This window comes from Carcharhinus amblyrhynchos, chromosome 23 (assembly GCF_965287045.1).
Source record: "Carcharhinus amblyrhynchos chromosome 23, sCarAmb.v2.hapA, whole genome shotgun sequence".
Taxonomy (NCBI): Eukaryota; Metazoa; Chordata; class Chondrichthyes; order Carcharhiniformes; family Carcharhinidae; genus Carcharhinus; species Carcharhinus amblyrhynchos.
The window spans coordinates 1079612-1100770 of NC_137346.1; the positions used below are offsets into that span (position 1 = coordinate 1079612).

The 21159-nt window shown below is 42.6% G+C and overlaps 1 protein-coding gene across 12 annotated transcripts in view; it reads left to right on the forward strand.

Moving 5' to 3' along the window:
- The window catches only part of ncor1 (nuclear receptor corepressor 1), a 345530-nt gene that overhangs the window by 193358 nt on the left and 131013 nt on the right, over nt 1–21159 (forward strand). For 11 of the 12 annotated variants that reach the window (XM_080211013.1, XM_080211017.1, XM_080211019.1 and 8 more), the window contains 3 exons: nt 3154–3296; nt 16319–16451; nt 19548–20061. In XM_080211013.1, coding sequence (XP_080067139.1) covers nt 3154–3296; nt 16319–16451; nt 19548–20061 — 790 coding nt within the window. The remainder of the gene's footprint in view (nt 1–3153; nt 3297–16318; nt 16452–19547; nt 20062–21159) is intronic. The other variant, XM_080211014.1, reaches the window with a different exon arrangement.

Below are 21159 nucleotides of genomic sequence, written 5' to 3' on the forward strand. Positions count from 1 at the left end.
GCAAGGAAGAGGAAAGTTGGATAGCGTTCAGAAGCTGCATTAACTTCCAATGCCTGATGTCAGAGGTGATGATAAGCTGTTTATTATTGGTGTGTTGGATCAGCTGATAGATTGCACAGAACAATGGTATCGATTAACACATTGTTATTGAAGAGTGGTCTCAGTTATTACTGGATTTTATGGAATGCAGTCATCAGATATGTTAATTATATCATGAGATGGCCATGATAATGAATAGATCTGAAAATGGAAGATGGAAACTTTAGCATCAATCCATGTGGGATGAATGCTCTTGCTCTTTAAATAAAAGCAAAATACGGTGAATACTGGAATCCAAAACAAAAACAGAAAAATGCTGGAAAAAACATCTGGTCTGGCAGCATATGCGGAGAAAGAAAATAGAGTTAACATTTCAACATGACTCTTCTTTAAAGCCATCCAGGACAAAGGAATCTGCTTGATCGCTACCCCTTCAACAAACATTTAGTCCCTTCACCACTGACAAACAATGGCAACACTTGTAACAGCTACAAGATGCATTGCAGGAACTCTGCAAGGTTTCAATGATATCTTCCAAATCCATAACCACTACCATCTAGAAGGACAAGACAGCAGATACCTAGGAACAGACTACCTGGATGTTCCTATCATCCTGACTTGAAAACATATTGCCGTTCTTTCACTATTGCTGGGTAAAAATCCTGGAATTTCCTCCCCAACAACACTCTGTGTGCCTACACCTAAGGTACTGCAGCTGTTCAAGAAAGCAGCTCACCACCACTTTCTGAAGGGTCACTAGGATGGGCAATAAATGCTGGCCCAGAAAGCCACACCCACATCCCATAAATGAATTTTAAAAATTTTAATTTCAGTGGTGGGGAAGCTTCAAGAAACAATTATTTAGGATAGAATTAGTTGTCATGTAGAAAAATATGGATTGATTAGGAAGAGTCAGCATGGGTTTCTAAAGGGGAAATCATGTTTAACTAACTTAGTGGAAATTTTTGATGAGATAACAGGTTACCCTCATTGACCCTAAGGGGAGGCTGTGGCCTAGTGGTATTATCGCTAGATTATTAATCAAGAAACTCAGTTGATGTTCTGCAGACCCGGGTTTAAATCCTGCCATGACAGATTGTAGAATTTGTGTTCAATAAAAAAGATCTGGAATTAAGATTCTACTGATTGTTGGAAAAACCCATCTGGTTCACTAATGCCCGTTAGGGAAGGAAATCTGCCATCTCTACCCGGTCTGGCCTACATGTGACTCTAGAGTCACAGCAACATAGTTAACTCTGAACTGCCCTCTGACAACTATGGATGGGCAGTAAACATGTCCCACAAATGAATCAACATAAATGTGAGGCTAGGATAATTCACTCTGGGAGTAATTCCACCAACAAATTAGGGATCTTTGCGCAAGGATATACTGGCCTTGGAGGGAGTGCAGAGGAGGTTCACTAGGCTGATACCGGAGATGAGGGGGTTGGACTATGAAGAGAGACTAAATAGACTGGGTCTGTACTCGTTGGAGTTTAGAAAGCTGAGGGGGGATCTTATAGAGATGTATAAGATAATGAAAGGGATGGGTAGGGTAGAGGTAGAGAGATTCTTCCTGCTCAGAAAGGACAACAGGACTAGGGGGCACAGCCTCAAGATGGGGGGGGGGGGTGCGCAGTTTAGAACAGAGTTGAGGAGGAACTTTTTCACTCAAAGGGTGGTGAATCTCTGGAATTCTCTGCCTGTTGAAATGGTGGAGGCTACCTCGCTAAATATATTTAAGGCACGGGTTGATGGGTTTTTGGTAGGCAAGGGAATTAAGGGTTATGGGGAGAAAGCGGGAAAGTGGAACTGAGCCACTTCAGATCAGCCATGATCTTATTGAATGGTGGGGCAGGCTCGAAGGGCTAGATGGCCTACTGCTGCACCTACTTCTTATGTTCTTATCTTTTACAGTCAAACAAGCTTTATTTAATTATGCAGTTTAAATATAACTCTAACAAATGAATCAGCTTAAACATTAACAGTTGAACAATATTTAAAAATGAAAGGAAACAACTTTATTTTCTAGCTCATGACTATTCCAGTTCCAAATAAGCCACATTCATGCATGGATCAAACCCACTTTTAAATAAATAGTTAGCAAAATCAGGTGTACTTGCTTTAACATTTGTTAATTGTCTTAGAGCTTTCAGAGATAGCATTCCAGAAATCTGGAAAATTCTTCCAACTTCAACCAGGCTTCAGTTGAAACTAACTGCTTTCAGCAAAAGCTTTGTTTCTCTGCTTTCTGTTCTCAGACCCAGCTCGGCACATTAACCCATCTTCATATGACTATGTTGATCATTCTAATCATATATTGCAGGGGAACTTAAATAAACAAAAATCTTGGCTCTACTTGAAATAAACTCTTGGAAAGTTGAGACGAATAATTATCTTACTTCCCTAAAATCCAAACTGCATTCCTACCAGACATATTACTCTGTAGCATAAAGCTAAATTTTTGAACATTCCCCTTATACATAAAAAAATCTATATCAATCACACTACTATCATCACAGTAGGGACAGAGTAAGTTAACGTATTAAGTTGTAAAGCTCTGGTTAGACCACAACTGGAGTTTCAAGCCCATTGCTGGTAGCCATGCTTTAGGAAGTATGTGAAGCATCTTGAGAGATTTATTGGAATAATTCCAGGGTTGGGGAATTTTAGGTAGAAGGTTAGGTTGGAGGAATTGAGCTTTTCTCAGGGCAAAGGAAGCTGAGAGGAGGTTTGATAGAGGTGTACAAGATTAAGACTGCTTTAGTTAAGATCAACAAGGAAAAGGTCTTCCCATTAGCTGATGGTACAAGGACTGGGTGACACAAATTTAAAGTTTTTGACGAGATGCGGGGGGGATGTGAGCAAGAATCTTTTTCATGCAGCAAATAGTAATGACCTTAACACTGCCTACGAGAGTGGTGAAAGCAAAGACAATGATTTGAAAAGGAAGTTGGATGTACAGTTGAGGAGAATAAGCTCGCAGGGTTATGAGAATAGAGTCGGGAAATGGGACTGGTTGGATAGTTTTAAAGAGAACTAAATGATTTCCATTTTTGCTGTAATTACCTGTGACTCATAATTTAATTCTGTTTCCTTGTGTCTTTACCTTAGGACTCGTGGAACACGGACGGAACTGGGCAGCCATTGCCAAGATGGTGGGCACCAAAAGCGAAGCGCAGTGCAAAAATTTCTACTTCAACTACAAAAGGCGGCACAACCTGGACATGCTGCTGCAACAGCACAAACTTAGAGTGGTGAGTCAGCCTTCCCATTGGCGTAGATATTTGTCCTCGTGGGAGAATCTAGAATTATGGGGCGTAGCAATCCTCGTAGAGACAAGTAGCTTTTAAAAAAAAACCAAATTCTAATTAATAACTGGAAAAATGAAACAAAGATTTTATGTTTTAGAAATTTTACTGTCACATAACTAAAACAAACACTAGCGACTAAACCCATTTTAACTTTAAAAGCAGCTGATACTTCAAAAGGAATGTTCCATTTTATACATAGCACATATTGCACTCTCCATGGAGTTACAATCCTTACAGCTATTATGATCAAGAGATAGTGGCAAATTGAATACTTTATCCTCCACCATTTGTCTTCCAGCAGAGGCATTCTCAGGTTTTTAAAGTAGGCTGTGGCATGTTTCCCAAACTCTCAGTTTGAATTTTACAAGTAACAAAGAGCAAACTCTCCTCAGTAACTCGCTGTGGCAGGAGCACACGTGCGCACGCACAGTAAAGGGGTAGAAAAGTGGGAGTTTTTGTAATGATTGATAGCATTAAAAGAATGACAGAAATAAATATTCACATGATTTCCAGAGTTCAGAAAGTCAAAGCCCAGAGATGTTTCCTTCATGACAGATGAGATCCTGGTTAAATACAACAACACAAAAGTTCAAGAAAGTAAATGAGGATCCAGCACAACAAGCTTTCTGTACCTAGGCTGCTTGGCAGGAGATGGTTGGATGCTTTTAAAATAAAACTGGCTGCAAGCAGTTGAGAAATGGTGACTGGCTGCTCAGTTAGACAGGAGCCCTGTTGCTGTTCTTTTCAGGTTGAATGAATCTCAGGCTAGGAATGTCATATTAAAACTGTCCAAAAGGCTAGAAATACGAGGTGATGTGATATGACCCATTAATGAGTTAGCTGCCACTTCACATGCAGTTTCTGGTCTCTGGCCAAAATCCATTGCTTTCCTTGGGAATGAAATGGTGCATGTTACCACTCTTTCAGGTGTTCTGAGTTTTGATCTCTGCAAATCCCCTGGTTTCATGATTAGAATGTCCTTACAATGAGATTGCACAAGAATGAGATGGAAACTCTTTTGGTCTTGTAACTGCTTTTGGAATCTTCCAGGTCAGATGACCAATCCTCTGACTGTGTAACCAGTAGCAATTATCACTCAGCAATGGTCCATTTCAATATAGCAAAAAAAGTTTGATGTGCACAGTTTTGATTTCTTTCATGTCTTATTGACATCTAGTTATAAACTGTCCATAGTTGCTCCCAGTTTGTAATAGGTTCACATTTCCCTGTTTTGCCAAGTAGTAGTTTCAAGTAACTGTCTCCATTAGTTTTTGCAGGGTTTCCCAAACCCACTAGCCACTGTATCGCTTGTCCGACTGATTGTTCCCCTCTGACCATGTCAAAGTTTATCTCCTGGAATCTTTAGATGACTACAGGATACATCTCTTCGACTAGAGACAATCTCCCTTCCACATCCAACTTTTAGTTTGCAAAGTAAAGCAGCTTCTTCTGTCTGCTTACCACACAAAACTGCTGTCTGCCTTTAAAATTCATCGATTTACATAGAAATTGGAAATAGGAGTAGAGTTAGGCCATTCAGTCTCTTGAGTTTGCTCTGCCATTGAAGTCAATTTTGGCCTATCTACCCTATTTTCCTGCACTAGCCCCATATTTCTTGATATCTTTAATAATGAGAAATCTATGCATCTCCTGCCTGGCACCTACTTTATGACTATATCTTCACACGCCTCAGGGGTACAGATTCCTGAAGACTCACCACCCACTTCCTCTTCACTACTATCCTAAATGGCCCCCCTTACAATCTAAGTCTGTCCCTTGTTTCTGGACATACCACATACACACATGCACGCAGTCTCCCATAAGACAATCCATCAACCCTGTAATTAGTCTGGTGAATCTCCACTGCACTCCTTATATGCTGAGTATATCCTTTTTAGGTAAGGAGACCAAAAGTGCACAAAATGCAGTATCACCAAAGCCCATAATGGCTACAAGAACACATTACTTTTGTACTCGAATCTTCTTGCAGTAAGAAAAATCATATTTAACCAACTTATTGGACTGTACTTAGATTTCCAGAATACAATTGATAAAATGTTACATCAAAGATGTGTTGCAGAAAGTAAAAGCTCATGTTATAGAGAGTAACATATTGGCATGAATATAAGATTGGCTAGCCAACAAGTGAGTTGGCAAAATGTAACGCATGGTGTACCACAGGAATCAGTGCTGGCACCTCAAACTCTTCATAATTTATGTAAATGACTTGAATGAAGGGATTGAAGGAATGGTTGCCAAGTTTGCTGACGATACAAAGATGAGTAGGAAAGTAAATTGTAAAGATGACAGAAGGAGAGCACAAAAAGATCTAAGTAGGTTAAGGGAGTGGACAAAAATCTAGCAAATGAAGTATAGTGTGAAATTGTCCATTTTGGCAGGAAGAATAAAAAGTAAGCATTTTATCTAAATTGTGAGAAATTGCAGCGCTTTGAGATGCAGAGGAACTTGGTGAGCTAGTGCAAGAATCACAATAGGCTAGTATGTAGGTACAGCAAGGAAATCTAATAGAATGTTATCATTTGTTGCGAGGGGAATTGAATGCAAAGTGAGTGAGGTTATGTCTCAATTGTACAGGGCACTGGTGAGGCCACATTTGGGAGTAGTGAGTGCAGTACTGGTCACTTCATTTAAGAAAAGATGTAAATGCGCTGGAAGCATTTCAGAAAAAGTTTACCGGTCTAAGATCAGGAATGAGTTATCTTGTAAAGAAAGGTTAGATAGGATGCACTCATATCCACTGGAGTTTAGGGGAGTAAGAGGCAACTTGATTTAAATTTATGCATGTTTCCTCTCATGAGAGAATCTAGAACTAGGGGTCACAGTGTAAAAATGAGGGGTTGCTCATTAAAGATGGCGATGAGGTGAATTTCTTTCACAAGGGTTGTGAATCTTTGGAATTCTTTTCTTGAAAAGGTTTTAAGAACATAAGAAATAGGAGCAGGAGTAGGCCATGGCTGATCTGTCGCTGCTCAGTTCCACTTTCCCGCCCTCTCCCCATAACCCTTAATCCCCTCTCCTATCAAAAACCCATCAACCCGCGTCTTAAAAATATTTAGCGAGGCAGCCTCCACCACTTCAACGGGCAGAGAATTCCAGAGATTCACCACCCTTTGAGTGAAGAAGTTCCTCCTCAACTCCGTTCTAAACCGCCTCCCTTTTATCTTGAGGCTGTGCCCCCTAGTCCTACTGTCTTTTTTGAGCGGGAAGAGTCTTTCCACCTCTATCCTATCCATCCCATTCATCATCTTACACGTCTCAATGAGATCTCCCCTCATTCTTCTAAACTCTAACGAGTACAAGCCCAGTTTATTCAGCCTCTCCTCATAGCTCAACCCCCTCAACTCCGGTATCAGTCTAGTAAACCTCCTCTGCACTCCCTCCAAGGCCAAAATATCTTTGCGCAGGTACGGCGCCCAAAACTGCACACAGTACTCCAGCTGCGGCCTCACCAATGCCCTATACAGCTGCAGCAAGACCTCCCTACTTTTATATTCAATCCCCTTCGCTATGAAGGCCAGCATCCCATTCGCCTTCCTGACCACCTGCTGCACCTGCAAGCTGGGTTTTTGCGACTCATGCACAAGGACCCCGAGGTCCCTCTGCACCGTCGCCTGCTGCAGTTTTTCGCCCCGTAAGTAATAGTCCTTCCTACCATTCTTCCTACCAAAGTGGACCACCTCACACTTGCCAACATTAAATTCCATTTGCCATTTCCTGGCCCATTCGCCCAGCCTATCTAGATCCTTCTGCACACCCTCCGCACAATTTGCCGTTCCCCCAATCTTGGTGTCATCAGCAAATTTCGACACTCTACACTCGGTTCCCTCCTCCAGATCATCTATATAAATTTTTAAATATATAAATCTATATAAAGTTTTGGAAGTGGTGTCTAAATATTTTTAAAGCAGAGGCTGATAGATTCTTTATAATGAAAGTAGTTTTGGGTTATCATTAGGCAGGTACATATTTGAGATTCCAATCAGATCAGCCTATACCTGCTTCTCATTTATATGTTCGTATACCATTCATCTTTCTATGCATCTGCATGTTAGCTTTCACTGACTTGTGAACAATGCACCTCGGTCTCTTTCGCTATTTTCTGATCTCACAGTTTATAGAACATAGAACACTACAGCACAAACAGACCCTTCGGCCCACAAGTTGCGCCGATCACATCTATACCTACCAAGCCATAGAACTATCTGTAACTCCCAATCCCATTAGATCCCATATACTCATCCAGAAGTCTTTTAAAAGACCCCAGCGAGTTTGCCTCTACCACCACCGACGGCAGCTGATTCCATTCACTCACCACCCTCTGAGTGAAAAACTTACCCCTAACATCTCCTCTGTACTTGCTTCCCAGCACCTTAAACCTGTGGCCTCTCATAGCGACCATTTCAGCCCTGGGAAATAGCCTCCGAGAATCTACCCTATCTATTCCTCTCAACATTTTATAAACCTTTATCAGGTTGCATCTCAACCTTCATCTCTCCAGGGAGAAGAGACCAAGCTCCCTCAACCTATCTTCATAAGGCATGCCTCCCAATCCAAATTTATGAATGCCTCCCAAATTTATGAAATACTCTTTTTTTTTCTTTCTCTTTCTCTCTCGTCTTTTCTGGGCTTCTCAATTTCATTCTGTCTCTCCTTTTCTCCTTTTTTCTCTATTTTCCTCCTTTTCCTCTCCTGAAACTCCAGCTGCATTTTGAGCTGCTCCAGTTGGATTTGTCTTGGGGAAGGGGGTTTGTTTTTGGGGTTCAGCTCATTGACCTTTTGGACTTATCAATCAGCCATTGGACCAGTTCACTGCTTTTCATCTTGCTGGGTAGTTTCAACTGTTCCCTGTCGCTGCAGCTTTCAATTGTTCAGTGCTTAGGGAAACTAATGTTTCACTGTCTAAGTTTCCTTGTTTTGCCCACATTTGTGCATCAAAAGTTGTTATTTTCTTAATGTTATGGGAAGGGAATTTGCTGCTTGTAATTTCTTGTTCTTGAGTTTTCTATCTTGGTTTCCTATTGTTGCTTTTAATATCCGAATTGCCTAGTCTTCGCTGTAGATCTGGTCAATTGTTTTTCGTCATATTTTCTTCTTTGATTAACTTTTGGTTTGAATGGCCTTTTTCGCACCTAAGCTGCTAGGAGAGAGATAGAGAGAGAAAGACAGGCAAATTGTGCCTATTTTTTCTTACCACTTATCCAAAACCAGAAGGTGTTTGGAATTACTTTTAAATTCTACAATGGTGTGCTTTCCCAACTCCTTGGTTTGCATGAACTAATGAATGAATGATTAGTTTATTTCATATTCAACAAAATCTGGGAGAGAAGTGTTAAATTTCCCACTCCAAACACACACAGTAAAAGGGGATAGATAAAAGGAGTTTTACAATGCAAGCAAGGTGGTGGAAATACAGTCTATGAGTGAGCAGAGACATTCAGGATACAATGAGAAGGAAATGAGAGGCTTTGAGCAAGTATAAGGGGAGTATATCTATGGAGGCACTAATGGAGCCCAGAAAGCAGGATGCAGCTTAAGAAATTAATTAGGGGAGCAAAGAGAGGATATGGGAAAGCTCTGGCTGGTAAAAGCAGAGAAAATCCTAAGATATTCTATAATTTTATCAATGGGAAGAGGATAACCAGGGAACGAGTAACGCTCACTAAGGACCAAAAGGGAAATCTGTGGATGGAGGCAGAGCACATTGGTAGGCTGTTAAACGAACATTTCACATCTGTCTTCACCCATGAGAATGAGGAGGTAATTATGGAACTCGGGGAGAAAGACTGTGAAGATAGTGGATGCCTTAGTAATTATTTATCAAAATTCGCTGGACTCCGGGAAGTGCAGGAAGATTGGAAAACGGCTAATGTTATGCCGCTGTTTAAAAAAGGCAGCAGACAAAAGGCAGGGAATTACAGGCCAGTTAGTTTAATGTCCGTAGTTGGAAAAATGCTAGAATCCGTCATCAAAGAAGAAATAGCGAGGCACCTACAAAAGAATGGCTTGATCGAGCAGACACAGCACGGATTTGTTAAGGGGAAGTTGTGTTTGACGAATTTATTGGATTTCTATGAGGATGTGACTAGTGCGGTAGACAGAGGGGAACCGGTGGATGTGTTTTTAGATTTCCAAAAGGCGTTTGATAAGGTGCCTCATAAAAGGTTACTACAGAAGGTTAGGGTGCACGGAGTTGGGGGTAAGGTGTTAGCGTGGATAGAGGATTGGCTGTCTAATAGGAAGCAGAGAGTTGGTATCAATGGGTGCTATTCTGATTGGCGGTTGGTGACTAGTGGAGTGCCGCAGGGATCGGTGCTGGGCCTCAGCTATTTACCATTTATATAGATGATCTGGAGGAGGGGGCTGAGTGTAGGGTGTCGAAATTTGCTGATGACACGAAGATGAGTGGAAAAGCAAATTGTGTGGAGGGTGTGGAAAGTCTGCAGAGAGATCTGAATAGGCTGAGCGAGTGAGTGAGGACCTGGCAGATGGAGTATAATGTTAGCAAGTGTGAGGTTATCCACTGGCAGAAATAATAGTAGGAGGGATTATTATTTAAAAGGCGAAAAGCTGCAGCATGCTACAGGGCAGAGGCACCTGGGGGTCCTTGTGCACGAATCGCAAAAACCCAGTCTGCAGGTGCAGCAGGTGATCAAGAAGGCGAATGGAATGTTGGCCTTTATAGCGAGGGGGATAGAATATAAAAGCAGGGAGGTCTTGCTGCAACTGGAGTACTGTGTGCAGTTTTGGTCACGACACTTGCGGAAAGATATATTGGCCTTGGAGGGAGTGCAGAGGAGGTTCACTAGGCTGATACCGGAGATGAGGGGCTTGGACTATGAAGAGAGACTAAATAGACTGGGTCTGTACTCGGAGTTTAAAAGGCTGAGGGGGGATCTTATAGAGACGTATAAGATAATGAAGGGGATGGATAGGGTAGAGGTAGAGAGATTCTTCCCGCTTAGAAAGGATAGCAGGGCTAGAGGGCACAGCCTCAAGATAAGTGGGGGGCAGTTCTGATCAGAGTTGAGGAGGAACTTCTTCACTCAAAGGGTGGTGAACCTCTGGAATTCTCTGCCCATTGAAGTGGTGGAGGCTACCTCGCTGAATATATTTAAGTCACGGGTAGATAGGTTTCTGATAGGCAGGGGAATTAAGGGTTATGGGGAGAAAGCGAGAAAGTGGAACTGATCCACTTCAGATCAGCCATGGTCTTATTGAATGGTGGGGCAGGCTCAAAGGGCTAGATGGCCTACTTCTGCTTCTATTTCTTATGTTCTTATAAGTTCTAGAGCAAATTGTTATAGGGAGTGAAAAGATATTGGAGGTACTGGCAGGCTTAAAAGTGGACAGATCTCCAGGGCCAGATGAATTGTGTCGTAGTTGTTGTGGGAGACAAGGAAAGAAATTACAGGGGCTCTGACCCAAATTTTTAATTCCTCTCTGGCCACCGGGGAGGAACAGCTAATGTGGTCCCACTATTTAAGAAAGGTTATAGAGACAAGCTGGGGAACGGCAGACTCTCTGCAATGAGATTCACATCTGTGATTCAGAGAAGGTTCTGAAGAAGAGAATCTATGTCCATTTGGAGAGGTGAGGTTTGATCAAGGATAGTCAGCATGGTTTTGTCAGAGGGAGGTCATGCCTAACAAATTTGATTGAATTTTTTGAGTATGCGACCATGTGTGGATGAGGGTAGTGCAGTTGATGTAGTTTACATGGATTTCAGCAAAATCTTTGTCAAAGTCCCACGTGAGAGACTTATTAAGAAGGCTAATGCACATGTGATACAGGGTGATCTAACAGGGTGGATTCATAATTGGCTTCGTGGTAGGAGACAGAGGGTGGTGACAGCCAGCTGCTTTAGTGAGTGGAGGCCAGTGATCAGTGGCGTACCACAGGGATCCATGCTGGGCCCCCTGATTGTTGGTCATTTATATAAATGACATAGATGACTATATGGGGGAGTAGGATCAGTAGGTTTGCTGATGACACAGAGATTGGCCGGGTGGTTAACACTGAGGTTGAGTATCTTGGGTTACAGGAAGATATAGACGAGATGGTCAGATGGGTGGATAAGTGGCAGATGGAATTTAACCCTGAAAAGTGTGAGATGATGCACTTCGAAAGGAGCAATTTGACAAGGAAGTATACTGTGAAAGGCCTGACACTGGGAAGTTCCGAAGAACAAAAGGGACCTTGGTGTGTTTGTCCCCAGATCTCTGAAGGAGAAAAGGCAGGTTAATAGCTTGGTGAAAAAGGCATATGGCACACTCATCTTTATCAATCGGGGTATAGAACACAGAAGCAGAGAGGTCACGATGGAGTTGTGTCAAACTTTGGTGAGGCCACAGCTGGAGGACAGTGTGCAGTTCTGGTCACCACATTATAAGAAGGATGTGTTGAACTGGAAGGAGTGTGGAGGAGATTCACCAGGATGCTGCCTGAGATGGGACATTTACATTATAGAAGTGGGAAAGGCTTGGGTTGTTTTCTCTGGAGCAGAGAAGACTGAAGGGCAGTCTGATTGAGGTGTTCAAGATTATGAGGGGCATGGACAGAGTGGATAGGGAGCAGTTGTTCCCCTTAGTTGAAGGGTCAGTTAAGAGGGACACAAGTTAAAAGTGAGGGGTAGGAGGTTTTGGGGGGATTTGAGGAAAATCTTTTTTACCCCTGGAGTTTAATTTAGACAAATGCAAGGTAATGCATTTTGGTAGATTGAACCAGGGCAGGATTTACTCAGTTAATGATCAGGCGTTGGGGAGAGTTACAGAACAGAGAGATCTCGGGGTACAGGTTCATAGCTCCTTGAAAATGGAGTCACAGGTGGACAGAGTGGTGAAGAAGGCATTCGGCATGCTTGGTTTCATTGGTCAGAACATTGAATACAGGAGTTGGGACATCTTGTTGAAGTTGTACAAGACATTGGTAAGGCCACATTTGGAATACTGTGTATAATTCTGGTCACCCTATTATAGAAAGGATATTATTAAATTAGAAAGAGTGCAGAAAAGATTTACTCGGATGCTACCAGGACTTGATGGATTGAGTTATAAGGAGAGACTGAATAGACTGGGACTTTTCTCTCTGGAGCGTAGGAGGCTGAGGGGTGACCTTATAGAAGTCTATAAAATAACGAGGGGCATAGATCAGCTAGATAGTCAATATATTTTCCCAAAGGTATGGGACTGTAAAACTAGAGGGTATAGGTTTAAGGTGAGAGGGGAGAGATAGAAAAGTGTCCAGAGGGGCAATTTTTTCACACAGAGGATGGGGAGTGCCTGGAACTCCCATCTGCCAGAGGTATTAGTAGAGGTGGGTACAATTTTATCTTTTGAAAAGCACTTAGATAGTCACATGGGTATGATGGGTATAGAGGGATAAGGGCCAAATGCGGGCAATTGGGATTAGCTTAGGGTTCTAAACAAAAGGGGCGGCATGAGCAAATTGGGCCAAAGGGCCTGTTTCCATGCTGTAAACCTCTGTGACTTCTCTATTATTCTACTCAGAGGGTGGTGACGGTCTGGAATGCCTGACCGGGAGGATGGTGGAGGCAGGATGCCTCATGTTCTTTAAAATGTATCTGGATGAATACTTTTCATGGCATAACTTTCAGGGCTATGGGCCAAGTGCTGAGATTACATGGGCGGTCATGCATTGTTGCAGAATCAATGGGTCGAAGGGCCTCTTCTGCACTGTAGTATTCTGTGATTCTCTGAATATTTTTAAGACAGGTGAACAGATTCTTGGTAAGCAAGGGAATGATAGATTATCAGGGGTAGGTGGGATCGAGATTTGAGGTTGCTATCAGATCAGGCATGATCTTATGAAATGATGGAGCAGGCTCGAGGGGCTGAATGGCCCTCCTGCTGTTCCTCGTTCGTATGTGAGAACCATTGGAATGAATATCAGTTCAAATAATTTCCAGAATCCAGGAGGTCAAAGTCCAGACAGTGTTTCCTTGGTGGGATTCAGTTCCAATGGTTTGTAGTTGGAGATAACAGCATGTAAATCCTTGAATGAAGGTTGCTACAGCAGGATGGGTTTCTGTACTTAGACCCCTCGACAAGTGTTGGTCAAAGATTTTTTTAAATCAAACAGGCTTCATGGAGTTACGAGGTGGTAAATGACTGCTTACTTGACCAAGCTACTAGTAACCTGCCCAGTTAAAACAACAACCTGAGCATCTCTCAAAGGCATCTAGAACTTTATGGGCACTCAAGAATATCATCATCTTTCTCCACAATTACTTCAAATGAGATGTTTGTTCAGTGTCTAGAGCTGACTTTAATTTGAGAACTGATAATGTCCCCAGTTATTATCCATATCAGAAACAACTGTGCTAAACTGAAATAAGAGTAGTAATAAATGGTGAGAGCAGAGTTGGCTGGAGTGACTGAGAAAGGAGTTTAACAGAAAGGTGGATGATCAGTAACAGCGGATGTTTCTGAATATAGCTCATGACTCACAGCAAAGATCGATCCCAACGAGGAAGGGGGATTGTAGGAAGGAGTTAAATCAACTCCGGTTAACTAAGAAAATTAAGGACAATGTTAAAACTGAAAGAACAAGCATACAATGTAGCAAAGATTAATGGTAAGCCAGAAAAGTAGAAAGGTGAACAAAATAATAATAGAGGTAAACTGGCAAGTAAGATAAAAATGAACAGTAAGAACTTCTATAGATGTATAAAAAAAAATGAACATAGGCCCCTTAGAGAATGAGAGTGGGGAAATAATGGGGAACTAGGAAATGGCAGAGGAGTTAAATTTTTGTGTCAGTCTTCATGGTACAAGACACTAGTAGCTTTCCAAAAATACTAAATAATCAAGGGGCTAAAGTTGGGGAGGAAATAATTACAATAACTGTCACTGGAGAAATAGGAAGCTAATGGGACTAAAGACCTATAATTCCGCCAGACCTGATGGGTATTAAATGAAGTAGCTTGAGAGATGGTGGATGTGCTGGTAGCAATCTTTCAAGTATCGTTTAATTCTGGGAAAAATCCCAGAGGATTGGAAAGCTGCCAATGTAATACTCATAGTCACAAAGGGAGGAAGTCAAAAAACAGGTCATTTAGCTTAGCATTTGTCATTGTGAAGATGTTTGAGCCCATTAGCACTGGAAAGGGTGCAGAGGAGGTTTACCAGGATGTTGCCTGGTATGGTGGGAAGGTCTTATGAGGAAAGGCTGACGGACTTGAGGTTGTTTTCATTAGAGAGAAGAAGGTTAAGAGGTGACCTAATTGAGGCATACAAGATGATCAGAGGGTTTGATAGAGTGGACAGTGAGAGCCTTTTTCCTCGGATGGTGATGGCTAACACGAGGGGACATAGCTTTAAATTGAGGGGTGATAATTATAGGACGGATGTCAGAGGTAGGTTCTTTATTCAGAGGGTGGTAAGGGTGTGGAATGCCCTGCCTGCAGCAGTTGTGGACTCGCCAATTTTAAGGGCATTCAAATGGTCATTGGATAGGCATATGGATAACATTGGAATAGTTTAGGTTAGAGGGTCATTACATTGGATCCACTGGTCAGCACACCATCGAGGGCCTGTACTGTGCTGTAATGTTCTATGTTCTATTATAACGGATGTGATAGAAGAGCATTTAGAAATACATAATATCATCAAGTAGAGAGCGCATGGCTTTAATAAGGAGAAATTGTGCCTGACAAATTTATTAGAATTCTTTGAGGTGATGCTGATTGGGATCGATATTAGATGTTTAAACCAGTCAATGTAATATACTCAGTAAGCCTTATTGGATAAGGCTCCACACAAAAGGCTGCTTAACAAGATAAAACCATAAGACATAGGAGCAGAATTAGGCCACTCACCCCATCGTGTCTGCTCTGCTATTCAATCATGGCTGATATCTTTGTCATCCCCATTCTTCGGCCTTTTCCCCATAAACCCTGATCCCTTTGTTAATCAAGAATCTATCTGCCTCTGTTTTAAAGACACTCAATTACCTGGCCTCCACAGCTTTCTACGGCAAAGAGTTCCACAGATTCTTCACTGTAATAAGAGCCCATGGTGTTGGGGGTAGTATATTAGCATGGATAGAGGATTGGCTAACTGATAGAAAACAGAGAGTTGGGATAAAAGAGTCATTTTCAGGATGGCAACCTGTAACTAGTGGAGTGCCACAAGTATCAGTGCTGGGTCCATAATTATAACATATATAAATGACTTGGACAAGGAAAGTGAATGTACTGTTGCCAAGTTTGCACATAACACAAAAGTAAGTGGGAACGCAGGTGCTGAGAATGACACAAATATTCTATATAGAGATCTAGGCAGGATAAGCCAATGGACAAAAACCAAGCAGCTGTAATATCATGTGAGAAAATGTATTGTGTTATGCTTTGGTAGGAAGTCCAGCGAAGGTTCACTTGGTTAATCTTGAGTGTAGAGGGGTTGACTCATGAGGAGAGGCTGAGTAGGTTGGGCCAGTGCTCATTGGAGTTTAAAAGAATGAGACACGACCTTACTGATTCTTATCAGATTCTCAGGAATATTGACTCGGTAAATGCTGAGGGATTGTTTCCCCTTGCAGCCCAACTGATGCAGACACAGCCACTGTGTTATTGGAGAGGAGGGTAGTGTTCCAGGATTTTGATCAAGCGACAGTAAAGAGATGAAGATATAGCTCTGAGTTATGATGGTGTGTATCTTGGAGGAGAACTTGCAGTGGAAGATGTTCCCTTCTGTCTGTTGCTTTTGTCCTTCTTGATAGTAGAGATTGGGTTTGGAGGGTGTGCTTGCTAGACTTTTGTCAAAAGCAAGGAGGTCACAAATCAGCCGTGATGTCATTGAAGGTGAAGGGGTTACTCACGTTTCTGCCTTATCCCTGACATGGTTATAATGTGATAAAGAGCGTGAGGTCATAGATGTAGAGTTAGTGTTCCCAGGAGTTTTTTCACATCTTCTTTGTCTCCTCAGCAACAGATGTCACGGAGATCACGCGAGGATCGGGAAGTATCTCAATGCGAAAGCATTGCTTCTACAGTGTCTGCACAAGAGGATGAGGACAATGAAGTGTCCAATGAGGAGGAGAATCCAGAGGACAGTGAAGGTAAAAAGGAATCTGTGTCACCACGTTCTGATAACAGTTGTTTAGATAAGTTCAAAGCGGGCAGTGGGTTAGCGTTGCTGGCAGCAGAAAGAATGCAGTTACGAGTGGTGTGCCTCAGGGATCTGTTTTGGGGCCACTGTTGTTTGTAATTTTTATTAATGATCTGGATGAAGGTATAGTTGGGTGGATTAGTAAATTTGCTGATGACACCAAAATTGGAGGTGTGGTAGATTGTGAGGAAGGGTGTCATAGTCTGCAGGGAGACTTAGATAGGTTGCAGAGCTGGGCCGAGAGGTGGCGGATGGAATTTAATGCGGAGAAGTGTGAGGTAATTCACTTTGGTAGGAGCAACAGATGTGTCGAGTATAGGGCTAACGGGAGGACTTTGAATAGTGTGGATGAACAGAGGGATCTAGGTGTGTGTGTACATAGATCCCTGAAAGTTGGGAATCAAGTAGATAAGGTTGTTAAGAAGGCGTACGGTGTCTTGGCGTTTATTGGTAGGGGGATTGAATTTAGGAGTCGCAGTGTAATGTTACAACTGTACACTACTCTAGTGCGGCCGCACTTGGAGTACTGTGTGCAGTTCTGGTCCCCGCATTACAAGAAGGATGTGGAGGCGTTGGAGAGGGTGCAGAGGAGGTTTACTAGGATGTTGCCTGGTATGGTGGGGAAGTCCTATGAGGAGAGACTGAGGGATTTAGGGTTGTTTTCGTTGGAAAGAAGGCGGCTAAGAGGGGATCTTATTGAAACATATAAGATGATTAGAGGTTTAGATAGGGTGGATAGTGATAGCCTTTTTCCTCGGATGGAGAAAGCTAGCACGAGGGGGCATGGCTTTAAATTAAGGGGGGGTAGCTACAGGACGGATGTCAGGGGTAGGTTCTTTACCCAGCGGGTGGTGAGGGATTGGAATGCCCTGCCTGCTGCGGTTGTAAATGCGTCTAGTTTGGGGGCGTTTAAGAGATCTCTGGATAGGTTTATGGACGAAAAGGGATTGGTATAGGCTAGTGGGTCATTGTTTTTGTAACTGGTCGGCGCAACATCGTGGGCCGAAGGGCCTGTTCTGCGCTGTAATGTTCTATGTTCTATGTTCTATGAAATGTGCTGCATTATGCCCCCATACTTGTGTCTGAACTGAGGGTATTATCTCACCTGCCAGTTCTCACATTGTGAGATGATACTCACCTGCTGCCGATATGTGCATGGCAGAACTATATTTGGCTATTGTTGGCATTTACTCTATCCTGTTATAAATGGCTTTCACCAATATTTCTGCAACAGAATTGGACTCCGATTCATCAGTGTCTGTATGGAATAGCAGCAGCTTCTGAAAAGAATCCTGTGGCCTATCAGAGGTGTTGTGTTAAAAATGTTGATGCTTTAATTTCACAAGATCCAATGTTTAGGAATTTTATTGAAGAATCTGTGTAACTTTATTGATCGAATATCAGCGGCGTCAAGTCTAAACATTCCGAATTTAACTCCCTACATTCTTTCTAATAAGGCTGCTCTATTCAGTGAGTCTCTTAGAACATAAGAACATAAGAAATAGGAGCAGGAGTAGGCCATCTGGCCCTTCGAGCCTGCCCCGCCATTCAACAAGATCATGGCTGATCTGTCGTGGCTCAGTTCCACATTCCCGCCCTCTCCCCATAACCCTTAATCCCCTCGCTTATCAAAAACCCATCAACCCACGTTTTAAAAATATTTAGCGAGGTAGCCTCCACCACCTCAACAGGCAGAGAATTCCAGAGATTCACCACCCTTTGAGTGAAGAAGTTCCTCCTCAACTCCGTTCTAAACCATCCCCCCTTTATCTTGAGGTTGTGCCCCCTAGTCCTACTGTCCTTTCTGAGCGGGAAGAGTCTCTCCACCTCTATCCTATCCATCCCATTAATCATCTTATATGTCTCAATGAGATCTCCCCTCATTCTTCTAAACTCTAACGAGTACAAGCCTAGTTTATTCAGCCTCTCCTCATAGCTCAACCCCCTCAACTCCGGTATCAGCCTAGTAAACCTCCTCTGCACTCCCTCCAAGGCCAAAATATCCTTGCGTAAGTACGGCGCCCAAAACTGCACACAGTACTCCAGCTGCGGCCTCACCAATGCCCTATACAGCCGCAGCAAGACCTCCCTACTTTTATATTCAATCCCCCTCACTATGAAGGCCAGCATCCCATTCGCCTTCCTGACCACCTGCTGCACCTGCAAGCTGGGTTTTTGCGACTCATGCACAAGGACCCCGAGGTCCCTCTGCACCGTCGCCTGCTGCAGATTTTCTCCACGTAAGTAATAGTCCTTCCTACCATTATTCCTACCAAAGTGGACCACCTCGCACTTGCCAACATTAAATTCCATTTGCCAGTTCCTGGCCCATTCGCCCAGCCTATCTAGATCCTTCTGCAGACTCTCCACACCCTCCGCACAATTTGCCGTTCCACCAAGTCTTCAGTCTTCTGACTGAAAGGAAGCTCTTGGAGGGAGCTCACATTTGATAGGTGAGCTAGCGAGGAGTTGATTGTCAACTGACCCACTGTTTCCATCAGAGTACAATGTCTTACCATATAAACATGTTGGAGCTTAAAAGTGGCTCATTTTTAGAGACACATTTCCAAAAACTGATAGTGAACCTGCTGTCCAGGCTTGCTGCTCTGTTTGCAGGACAACTTAGGCCTTTATCTCAGATTTATCCTATAGTAGTTAAAAAGTGCTAGCACAATATTCACACCTATGGCTTAATGGGACAGATCATTAGATGTTCAGTTTCTAGATGCCTGGAAAAGAACTGAGTTTGCAACTTGTGTTCATTGTGTACGTATTCCCATTTCTCAGTCCTCCGTTCAAGGAGAATTTACCACACGTTGACTGGGGAGAACATTAGAAAGTCAAAAGCCAGTCAGCATCTCGACTGTTGATGCTTTCTGGGACCCTTCGTTGAATGAAAGGTTACCATGTCTTCCAGCATCTCACTGAGCTGTATTCCCATTGTTATTTTGGATTTGCAGCATTTGTTGCTTTACTTTTTGTTCCTTCATATTTCTTGTCCTAGAGACTTTAATTGTGACAAATCAGTGTGAATTCTTTATTCCAGGAGCTGAGAATAGCTCAGATACTGAAAGTGCACCTTCACCATCACCTATGGAGACAGGAAAGTCGAGCAAGGAAAATTCTGAGGCTAATAAGTTAACTGAAGAAGAGCTCAATCCTGCCACAAAGGACGCTCCAAGTATCCCACCGATGTCACCAGCACCAACTGCTGCCTCACCTCAACTGCAGGTCAAGCAGGAGATGAATTTGGGCTTTGAGGAGTCAATGGAGGAACAAAGGGGACCTGATGCTGAAGCAAAGCCTGTGATTGAACCTGTAATGAAGACCAAAACTGAACCTGTGGATGTAACTATGAAGCCAGAAGAAAATCTGCAGGTTAAAGTCGAGGTGGACGCCAAAGACAAGGAGTTTGAGAAAGCCAGGCAGCAGGGAACACTGAGAACAGAGCTGCTGGATCTACCGCAGCCTGGAGTACAGATGGAGTCTCACTCAGACAATGATTCAAGTGCAACCTGCAGTGCGGATGAAGTGGAGGATGGAGAGCCTGACAGGCAAAGGTAAATGCGTTCTGTTTGATAAAGGGGCATGTTAATGCAGAAAGTTACTTCTTTTACAAACAAGCAGTTTGTAAATTTTGTGGGAAAATGGATGGGGTAAGAACCAGAAAAGACATGAGGAAAGACTTTAATGTAATGATTAGGATTTGGAAAGCAGTGCCTGAAAGGTCATTGGATACAGAATCAATGCTATCTTAGAAAGGAAGTTGGCTTAAAGAATGAAAATTTGCTGGAATTTGAGGAAAGAGCAAGAATAGAAATAACTTAATTGCTCTTTTAAAGAGATGGTGACAGGTGGTCTCCTGCTGCCCTGTACTGCTCTAAAAACACAAAACGTGATCTCAAAATAATTACTAATAATTAATAATTGCCAAAATAATTACTAAAAATCATGGTACATGAAAAGATAAAAGAACTTGATTTATTCAGTCACCATGAGCAGTGAACCAAAGTCAGCAGAAAACTGTTGTATGTAGCCTGTGCTTTTCCTCATAGATGATCCACTGTTCCTTGTCAGCACAGAAGTGTCCCTGTTGCTTTGGAGATTGATTCCTGTTTACATGAAAAAAAATAGTGGTTTCAGATGCTTCTTAAATTCCAATCCTGTTATGAGTTTGTTGGTTGCAACACTTTCCTGTCATTTCAGAAATGCTCATTCTTTAAAAATTTGTTCCCTCCTAGGCAACTGAATAGGAACAGGTGTTGGTCTCAAGCCTGTTCTGATATTCAGTGGGACTGTGGTATTTTAATTCAGCTTACCTATCTTTGGCCCATATCCCTTCATTACTATGGCAGACTTGAGGGGCCAAACAGTCCAATCCTGCTTCAATTTGTTATCTTATAGTCACTCTCAAAATCCAATATGGAATTTATAAGAAACTTCTTTGGATAGAGAGGGGTTAGATTAGTTGGATATTTAATGGGACGTTAGGTAAGTACATGAGGGAGGAAGAAGTATGAAGTTATGCTGATAGACTGGAATAAAGTAGGGTGGACAGAGGCTTGTCTGGGACATAAACACTGGCACAGACGAGTTGGAACAAATGCCTTGTTACCAATTGATGAAAAGCTGAAGCCCCAGTACAGATCTCTGGGGAA